This window comes from Dipteris shenzhenensis, chromosome 21 (assembly GCF_047967505.1).
Source record: "Dipteris shenzhenensis isolate YYH24624 ecotype China chromosome 21, Dip_SZ_1.0, whole genome shotgun sequence".
Taxonomy (NCBI): Eukaryota; Viridiplantae; Streptophyta; class Polypodiopsida; order Gleicheniales; family Dipteridaceae; genus Dipteris; species Dipteris shenzhenensis.
In genome coordinates this window covers 29366976-29377412 of record NC_141616.1, presented here as the reverse complement: position 1 = coordinate 29377412, position 10437 = coordinate 29366976, and the positions used below count along the sequence as shown (strand labels likewise).

The 10437-nt window shown below is 45.7% G+C and overlaps 1 protein-coding gene across 2 annotated transcripts in view; it reads left to right on the top strand.

The window, feature by feature from the left end:
* The first annotated feature begins 738 nt into the window (after positions 1 to 738).
* Positions 739 to 10437, top strand: part of LOC147888727 (FAD-dependent oxidoreductase family protein) — a 50735-nt gene continuing 41036 nt past the window's right edge. Inside the window, exon 1 of one of the 2 annotated variants that reach the window (XM_087392463.1) lies at positions 739 to 1474. In XM_087392463.1, the coding sequence (XP_087248589.1) occupies positions 1027 to 1474 (448 nt within the window). In that variant the 5' untranslated portion in view covers positions 739 to 1026. The remainder of the gene's footprint in view (positions 1475 to 10437) is intronic. The other variant, XM_087392464.1, reaches the window with a different exon arrangement.

Sequence of the window (10437 nt, the reverse complement as noted above, 5' to 3'; positions counted from 1 at the left end):
TTGTTTGCGAGGCAAAAATCATGGAGAAGCTAAATACAACTAATCGAGAAATTCGGAATGATGAATTCGCTTATGTGGAAGTGTGCTAAAAGGAGTGTCAGAAGTTGTGGTTTGGGATCCAGGTTCTTTACAAAAGGAGTGCTAAAAGTTGTGCCAAGTTTGTCACAAAGGCTGGGGTAATAACGTCAGATTATGGATCGCTCTCCTTCGTGTGGATTGTTGAATCCAATTCCTGAACAGTAATCGCCTCCCCTGATTGTGCTTGCCTCAGTAAACCTGTTCAAATATGCCTACCTCGAAGATGACACGTGCCACCATATCACACCCCTCCCCAAGCCTTTGACGATCGAAAAACGTGGCGGCTCACTGGATCTACCCGCTTGCCATTTTCTAAGGAGCTTGCCCCACTAAGCTTGCCCCACTATCCCTACTCTTTCCGCAGGTTGAGATGAGACTCTGGGTAATGTCAAAGAATGAACTAGAAACGAATCTTTGGTCTGATCGAGAAATTCGGAACGATGAATTCACGTGCATGGGAATGTGCTCAAAGGAGTGTCAGAAGTTGATCCAAGTGCTTTCCGGGAGGAGTGTGGATCCAAGATCTTCTGAATGGTCTTCGGGAGGTTCGTCGAGCGTGGGAAGCAGTATGGATCCAGGTTCTTCCCCAGGTTGTGTCCAGGTTAAGATGAGACCGTGGGTAGTTTCAAAGGGTGAAATGAAGTAGAAACGAATCTTGGAGTTGCCGTTCTGTTTTTGGCGCGCCAGCTGAACAGCCGCCATAGCCAAGCTCTCATCGCCATAGCCAGAGCTTTCATTGCCATAGCCACAGCTTGGCAAGCTCCTCATCTCCATCGCCATCGCCACTCCTTGCAAGCTCCTCATCGCCATATCCTCCTTCATCATCGCCATTAGCTCATCTTTACATCACAGCTTTTGCATCACATTCTTCCTTTCCATTCATCCCATTCCTTCCCCGGTTCATGCTGCACAGACAACGATCCGTTCGGAGGCTTTCGTACGCCATCAATGTCTCCGCAGCTGGAATTATCCTCCAGAATTGGCGCTGCCCAATCGTGCTCCCCCCTTGAGCTGCTGCCAGATCCGACTATCGCGGCGTCGAGGCTTCCGCTAGCTCCCTCCGCCTCGATACTTGCGCATGCGAATCGTAACTCGGCACGCTCACTTTTGCATCGAAATTGCTCTGCATGCGTCAATTATTTAACCTCTTTGCGACAAAATGTCTGTGTTCCTATATGTGCTGCCAAAAGGGGAGGCCTGCCAATCAAAGCCCAAATTGTGAATCACAGACCCGCTGCAAGAGAAGCCCCAAGCCTCGAAAAACTGGAGTACGATGTTGTGGTTGTGGGGGCCGGCATCATCGGTCTCTCCATAGCTCATCGACTTCTCTCCAGTACAGATTTGTCTGTCGCAGTCGTTGATGCATCGAGACCCTGCGCAGGCGCCACTGGTGCTGGTCAGTCCAAAGATCTTAATACCTCGTGTGCATTGTGGGAGGATCTGTTTATATTTAGGACAATATCTCTCATGTATTTTAAATTATTGGAATAAACAGGCACAGAAAATAATTTATTTGAAATCTGATATTGCCTTACACATTCGTTGCAAAGAGGAATTGGACAGCTACACATATAATCCATTATTCTTCATCCAGTACAGATGCGGTCTTGGAAAACTGCAGCAGAATCAAACGGAAAGCAAGTGCAATTTTGTGCAGGGCTTGAAAAACCGGTCCAGTGGGGCGTGCAATTTTCTGCCAGAGCTCCTTCCCCATGACCATGCACTCGTTAATTGCCACGGCGTAATATGTGTTTACAGATGGTTTCGCGCCTTCTGCAAATCAGAGCTGAGGTTCTGCGCAACGAGTGTAAACGTTTCTTGCAAATGGGTCTGGTATGTTTCTAGCTTCAAAGGGAAAGCCGGATGTACCTGTTGACTGTACCTGGGTGTCTTAATGTTCCTAGTAGGTCCGTGATGGATATTGTCGGTGCCATTAATGAGTGGTACTCGATTGTAACTGTGTTCCGGCTTGGTTCCTGAGTTCAAGGAGGTGCGTTGTATGTAGGCATCTGAACCAATTCGAGAACTTTCTCAACCTATTCCTGAACTTCTGAAAGGAAGCAGATGGCGTGGATATGTCTTTGGCTCAATGCGGGCTCATAATGTGACATTGAGAGGGGGAATTGGAGTAGGTGGTCACCTGTAAGCCCCCGTATGAGGATAGCGAAGGGACATGTTGGTTGTGTATTGCCACAGGGGCAGTATAAACTGCAGCATAAGAGAGAAGAAGAAGAAGATGGGCTGCAACAGAGGCAGTGAGATCTGGAACATCATCCACATGGACAGGCTGGCAGATCTGCAGACGGAGGAGGATATGACAGCCCAGCTAAGGACTTACACATGGGGGCTGTGGGTCTTACAAAGCCCAGCCAAAGGTCGGCCAGTCTGATCTCATTGGGTCGTAATGAATGAGAAGTCTGTGGGGTCAGCAGACCCACAGTCCAATCCAGACTAAGCACGGGGCGAACAGACTAGGTCCCCTCCCTTTATACAAAGGGCCAATGCCCAGGCACCTGGACAGGCCATTGACACCAAGAAGGAGCATGCAGCTGAGCAGGGTGATAGGTAGTTTTGGAAGCCATCCTTGGGCTCCACACTGGTATGTTTTGGCAGTAGGCCTGTTGCATGTGAGGAGAACTTGCGAGAAGTATTTTTGGTGCAATAGTATTTTGGCTGTTCTTAGTACGGATCACTGATTCAGACCTGAGTGTCCTTGTGCACACAAGGCTATCAAACTTGGATCTACCTGAGTGCTTCATTGGGTTCAATTTCTTTTGGCATCCTGGTGGGAAAAGTACCATTGTAATCTGAAAGGGAGAACTTAGCAGCTTGGCTGATGGAGAGAAAGAGTCTATGATGGTGATTGTGGAGAACAGGCACCAAAGGTAAGCCTGAAGGGCCTCTAAGGAAGAATGCTGAGGCAATAACAGTTTCATGGTGAACCCCATGAAAACATATCATTGGATAATCTCCATCTTCTCTGTTGCTAGTATTGATAACTGATGGTGGGATAAACTCTTGCTGGAAGCCCTCTATTGGGTCTGAGATCAGCAGTGCGTCATCTGTGTATTGTAAGATACCTCCTTGTGATAAAGCCATGACTGCCTATATGGCATGCTTGGATTCTGGTGTCCCATGATGGGATAAGCTTGCGGCATTGAATGAAAGACCTTGCAGAAGTCCACAAAGCAGCAATAAACTCCTGCATGTCGATGTCTGCCCTCTTTGATAATAGTACATAGTGTCAGCTGAAGCTTGCTTAGCATGGGGCACTCTGCATACTCACAGATGTACATCTGTAGCACAGATTTATATTATTTGGTCATCAAGTGGCCCATCTAGTCTGGCCAATGAAGCGTATCCTCTGCCCAAACAGGCATGAATCGCCGGTCTCATAGTGAAGATGGGTCCGGAGAAGACAACCCCAAGATAAGTGTATGAAGAAACTATCTCAACAAGAGACCAATCAAACGTGAACTGCTCCTGGCGCATGACAGCTCGAGATGTGTTGAAGATCATAACCTTGGTTTCACCTAGGTTGACCTTCAAATCATGGGACTCACAAAAAGACTGTAATGCGTCAAGGTGTCTCTGGAGTCCCTCTGTTGAGGAAGACAAAAGAGCCACATCATTTGCGTACAGCAATATCCGGATCAACGTGTCAGTGAGAGAGCATCCATCTCCCCTTGTGTTTGCATCAATATCTCGAGCTCGTCTATGTAGAGGCCAAACAGGGCAGGTGATAAGGGACACCCTTGTTTGACCCCAAGAGCGCTCATGATCTCGTCTATCCACCCAGACCCTACCCGTACTCTGACTGAGACTCTCTCGTAAAGTGCCATGACAGCCCAAATGATCTCCTGGTCATAACTTAAATCCTGTAGGTGACGGATGAGGCGGGCTCTCGGAACCATATCAAATGCTTTGCGGAAATCCACAAAGCAACAGTAAACCCTCTGCTTCCGTGCCCTCACCTCCTCGATGATACATCTGGGCGTGAGAATGTGATCCATGGTTCCATGATCACGCCGGAACCCAGCCTGTCCTGCTGCTCTAAGTCCTCGACACTCCGCAAATCGGCTAACCTTGGAATCAAGCACTGATGCATAGATCTTGGACATGACATGTCCAATCATGATGGTCTTGTAATTCTCTGGGCTCATGGGATCGCCTGCCTTATGGATGGATGAAATAATATTAATGGTTCAGGTGCATGGAAACCCCAAACAGACCGCTTCATTGAAAAGCTTTGCTAAGATCGGGGCTAGGAGGTTAATCCCATATGCAATGAACTTAGTGCATAGTCCCTCATGATCCTTTGCTAAGCCATTATGAAGTTTCACTATAGCGTCCTTCACTCCCCCCTTAGTGAAGAGGGTACATGAAGTGGGGCGGGGCAAATGTGAGGTCAGGAATTGGCTCCTGAGGTTGAAGCTGAAGCTATGAGACCAACAAGTACATACATCGTGTGCATTTCACATTCTTAAGCCTACAAAAAGCCTATGAGACCAATAGGTTCATACATCATGTGAGCTAGCCCTTAATGATCAATGGAACTAGAGATGCTAGCATATCCCTAAGCCTAAGCAATCCTAAAGTGGAAAATAATGACTAAATGTTTGTGGCCAATCATGTGCCCCTCATTAGTGGGACAAGTGTTTTGAGTATACATGAGGCTTTTTGATGTATTTGAAGAATGTTGGAAACCCTTTGTTGGCATGCTTTGCTCGCCGCAGTTGACATGAGCATTACACAATGTGGCCTGACGAGGTGATGTTGATCTTGTGTTGGGTGGGGAAGTGGGTTCTTGCATCCTTAAGAGGGGTTCCTTTGCATTGCGACCTTTGCAGTATTCACTCTATGAGAACTTTTTTGGGGGAGAAGTATCTGATCCTCTATTAGAAAGGTTCTTATGTATCCATGTCTGTGGTTCTATTGAAAATGAAGAGAGGCACACAATACATTCACAAGTTATCAAGGAAAATCTAGGATCACAAACCACAATAGCCATGTGCCGAGATGGCATTCTACAAAGAGCATTTCCTCCAATTGACCCAAGGATGGTTTCATTCAAGCCCTAGGATGCATAACAATAGTCTCGTGCAGTCTTGATCACCACATGACAACCTCACATCAATTCAACATAGAGTTGAGGATTTGTACACTACACAACATGCAGGATGTGGAATGAGAGAAACATGTGCTCCGTGATGCTCCAAAATAGTACTAGGCTACCATTCCAAGGTTTCCTCAAAATGAGACAAATTGACTAGCATGACGTGGGCACATCCGTCAAGTACTAGTAATATTATGTGAGTGAAACCACTTGCTAATGCGTGCATCCTAGCTGTCCTCATCCCCCTTGGTTTCTAATTGCATTGAGGACAGTATTGGTGCCCTCCAAGGAATCCCTGGGTTTTCTTGCCTTTGAGTGTCCATATTGATGAGCACATACAAAATAAGACATGTTTGAAAGGAGATATCTTGGTGTAGAAACTGTGCTAGCTCTAGGCTATTGGGGTGGACTGGTTACTTCGAATGACATGTGCAAGCATGACAACCTGTAGCTTGTTGTGCCCATTCTATTCACCATCTCGTAGATTTGTTCCCCAAAATGTGCACACGTACAATGCTGCAAGATGTAAGGAATCAAATAGTTGAATTTCCTTGAAAGTGGACTTGGAAACATTACCTCTCCAACCTTGCATGGGCTGCATGTCAATTAGTTAGTCATGATTGAGCAGGTGATTTCATGGTGAACCTAGGATAGAAAAGGTGCTTCTCAAGTAAACATATGACTAGACAACCCACTTAGTCGCTTGCTGAAGTGAATGTCTCATGATGGGTTTGACTCTCATTAGTGTTGTATGCCAATCACTTTTTTAAGTTTTTGACCTTCATATTGCAAATGTGGCAAAATACATGTAGTTATTGTGAGGATTCTTAATTTGAAAATTCAGACCTCTTATCAAATTAGTTTCATAAAAAGCTTAGGATAAACTTCAAAAGCAAAGTATGGAGAGAATCTCTTTATCCCGTTATAACTTCAGAAATATGAATTTTCAGCTGAGAAAACCTGGAGGGAGTAAAATCTACTAAAATTCGCTTCTCCATCCACAATTTAGTATAAAACGGAATGAGTTTAGGATATAATAGATAAAAGCACAAACTTGTAAGGTTATTAGGTCCTAAATCTAGAAAACAAAGTAGCTTTGAATACCTTTCTATTCTTGCAATAGTATCTTTAGCTTACTAGGGGGCCTCCAAAAAAAGTGTCAATCTAGAGGTCATTTAGTGCCTAAAATCAAATTGCAATTTGATTTTGGTATAATTTTTCCTCTACCCATACTTAACAATGAAATATATAGACCCAGACCCCCGGCTACTCTCCACCGGGTCTTGGAGGCTCTGGCTCTATGGGGGAGTTCCCATCAGGTATTTGCAGTGGGACCCTGGAGAGTGGGAGTGGATTGACGCAGGACATTGAGAGAAGAGCATCCCCTTCTTTCGTTACACGGTCAGTAATGCCAGGAGATATTAGCTCAGTAGTAGAGGTTGGAGACCCTCCAGAGTTCCTCATTGGGAGACTTTTGGTATTACTGCGGATCAGCAGAGGTGCTTCTGGAGGAGACTCTGGAAATTTCACAGGAATAGAAAGATCACTATCTTCTTTTGGCTTTCTATCCATGGAGGGATTGCAGTGAACCTTTGGAGGTCCAGGTTCGGAGCCGATCCTACATGCCCTCGATGCCTTTCTGCTTCGGAGTCTATTCAGCATTGCTTATGGGATTGCAGACAGGCGAGGATGATTTGGATGGGGGTAGCCAGGATTTTCAGTCACTTTGCCCATTCACCATTTTTTATGACATGGGGCTCGGTGGCTTGGCTTTCTCTTATAGGACCTCAGGTTTTCTATGAGGGAGTTGACTCCTCTCGGGCCATTTCGGTTCGACGTCATCGGATTAAACAAGTATTTCTGAAATAGTTCTGATCAAAAAAGTGTTGAAGAAGTGAAAGGAAAGCATGAAGCTGAACACGAAATGAGAATGCTTGCTTGCTTATGGAATGAAGAAAGGTGAGGTCCATATGTAGGCACCACACCTTCCTTTTACAGCTGTACATGCCTCTGTGGATACTTCTTGGGAGATTCTAGCGAGCATAGCATCCTGGCATATCTGGAGAGCCAGATGCACAGAGGCTTTGGAGGGTACTCAGGTTCATCCCTCGCACACATTGGCTAGTATCTGGACAGACATCGTACATACTTTGATGGCCGTATGGACGGGTATGCAGGGGGACTCCCGTGCAGCCTCAGCTAGGAGGGCTTCTTTCTTCAGGGAATGGAAGGATTCTCCTTTCTTCTCTGAAACTACTACAGGGTTGAGGTGGCACTTTCAGCCTCAGCCTTGGTTGTTTTCCACCTCACTCTGAGGGGGCTTTTTATTTATCCTCATGATTTCATGATGTATTCCGCTTTGAGCTTGCTCTCGCGGGTTTTTTCTCTTACTTAATAGAAGTCTTTTTCTTGGAAAAAAAAAAAAAAGTTTTAGCCTATGATTTGGTCCTAATCAAAGGCAAACAATTGAAGCTAGAATACTTGGATCAACCCAATATTGTACACATAATGTATGTGTGTGCACGTGGATTACATCAAAGTGGGTGAGCCTAGAGTCCATTGTGTGTCAGATCTTCCTTATTTATTTTTATATCCCCATAATGTACAAAGGCTCATCCTCAAGGCGCTGACAGTGTTGGTTAAACAAGGACATGAATGTTCCCATGTAAGTGGGGCAATCGATACGCATGCGGATCACATGATCATGGGGAGCTGATCTGGTAAAATTGGACATGGAAAGCCCAAGAGCTATAGCTCTATGATTGCATGCTTAGATCCACCACTTGCATCACTCTTAACTTATTTGCACTAGCGCGATGATGTACTATCACTGTCGTTGCCATGAAATGGTGGTACCGATTCACCATAGAAAGATACTTCATATCCCATGGGTGATACATGCACGTGTGAAGTTGACACGAGGATCCTGTTATCGTATGGCTAGCATGTGCAAGCCTTGGCACAATATGGAGCTCACAATCACATAGGACTCTTGAGTCAATACCTATGTGTAATAAGTAATATATAGAAAAGTGAATAATACACATGCAAAGTGAAAGATGCAAGTCATCATAGATAGTGAATTGAAATTGTCAATCAAGCTCTACCTTAACCCTATACAAAATTTGTAGAAGACTCACGAGCATTTGAGAAATTTCACCTCCCAACTTGTGCAACATTGATCATACCTCCACGATAGGGATTTTTACTTCCCAAAACATAAATGTTAGTTCACTATTGATAGAGATCACGTTGCCCCAATTTTCCCTAGATGTTCTATTTCCCAAAGTAGTTCTCTTGCTATTTGTCTTGTCTTTTTATGTCCTTAGGAATTCACATTAAGTCCTATAGTCTTTTGTTGCCCCTAGGCACATCACTGTTTATATGTCCCTAAGTGTTACGCTCTAGCCGAGGTAGCATGACCTCGGAAGAATCAGTCGACATTTCCCTTAAAGGATCTATCTTTGTAATATAATTGTTTGCGCTTCATGTAAATGATCGGGAGGGTATTATTGTGAAGGTCCTAGGTGAGGGTTGATAGCACCAGACTAGGTACATCTAAGGCTAAGGGCCTAATGCGAAGATTGTGCCTAGGGGCAAAGGATTTAATGCATCCCAAGAGAGGGGTGAAATGTTGCATTGGGAAGGCCCTATATGGATGACATGTGGCATCTAGATCTATCTAGGGAGATGGGACTCGTTGAGGCTAGTGAGAGAAGAGAAGGATTTTCACGTATGTTTTTGTGATCGAAATTTCTCAGTCTGCTCGTTAGCTTCAGCAGGATTTGGATGGGAGGATATTCATGGTGTTGCTCCCGTGATCTGCAGTAGGAATAGATAGTTGTAGATAGTCTTTACATTTGGTATCAGAGCCCGAGGCTAGAAATTAGGAAGGGGCGGACGAGCAAACGAGAGAGACGAGCGGGATTGTGGAAGGACCTGAGCGCCAAATCGAGGGAGAGTCCATGCGACGGGCAGATTGTGTTGATGCTGCGACGTGACGACGGACAACTGGCCTACGCATCGATCGGCGCTGGCCTACGTAAGCTTGTCGCAGAGCGCAGGAAAGGAAGGGATCGACGAAATTGTTGATGATCATCCTGTAAGGCCCTTCGACGTTGATAGTTCGTGACTGACCTAGATCAATGGAGATTCCATGCGGGCTTTCGACCAAAATTGAAGCGAGCAGGGTAGATGAGTGGAGTGCGTGGAGCGGGCGATAGGCGTGGAAAGGAAGGGATCACTCCATGTGACGGACAGACCGTAACGAAGCTGGTGCTACACGTGATCTGGAGCGGATGAAAGGCCTGGAGCATAGGTGGCGAGTCGACAGCTGGAACTCGGGAATTAGGGAGACCCTTCAACATTGATTGCCCGTGACGACGGACAGCAGCAGCTCGTGAACGGGGAGACCATTTGACACGAATAGTCCGACAGACAAAGGAAGAGGCCTTCGATGATTCGGCGAAGGTGACGCAGGATAGCAGAGGTGTATTCGGGATTTGTGCACGTAAGCTGTGACTTGGAGCGCAGAGGCGATGCAGAATAGCGGGGAGCGCTAGTCGACGGACAGCTGTCCACGTATTCCGAAATTGGCCAGCAAGCGCGGAAGCTGTAATTGTAGACTGTTGGCGGGATCTGCATGGAATCAAAAAGGCTGTGACGAAATCGTTGATAACCAGGGAGCTCTCTTTGACCTCCATCAGTTTCGTGTTTTTTTTTCCTTCTTGAGTTAGTCAGGTGATGCTTTACTTTCATAGACAGGATCTCGTAAGTGATCAGTCTGCATGAGGCTTTGATGTTGTAGCAGGGACAGATTATGCCTGTGCATATGCCTGTGTGCTTCAGTCAGAGTCAGTTTGCAGGAATTTCCCTAGTATAGGGAAAAGCGCGGTTTGAGATATATGCCTATGTCAAATGCCTGGTCAGTGTGCATGTGGGATTGCAGGTATTCCCTAGTATAGGGAATTGTGTCAGAGTGTCAGTACACTGAATTGCGTCAGTATGTAAATACAATTTTCTAGCGGTGTTTAAAAAAAAAAAAAAAAAAGAAAGAAAGACAAAACACCCATTGAACTGAATGGAAGCAGAAGAAGGAGCTTCCAGGAGGGACCCTGGTGAGTCAGGAGTCTGGCCGACCCAGCAGGTGTCGCGCCTAGTAGCTCATACTTTATGTGGCAGGATTGCATTGCTTGAGGATGCCTTGCAACAGTTATTAGCGCAGCAGTTGCAGGCCAATGTAG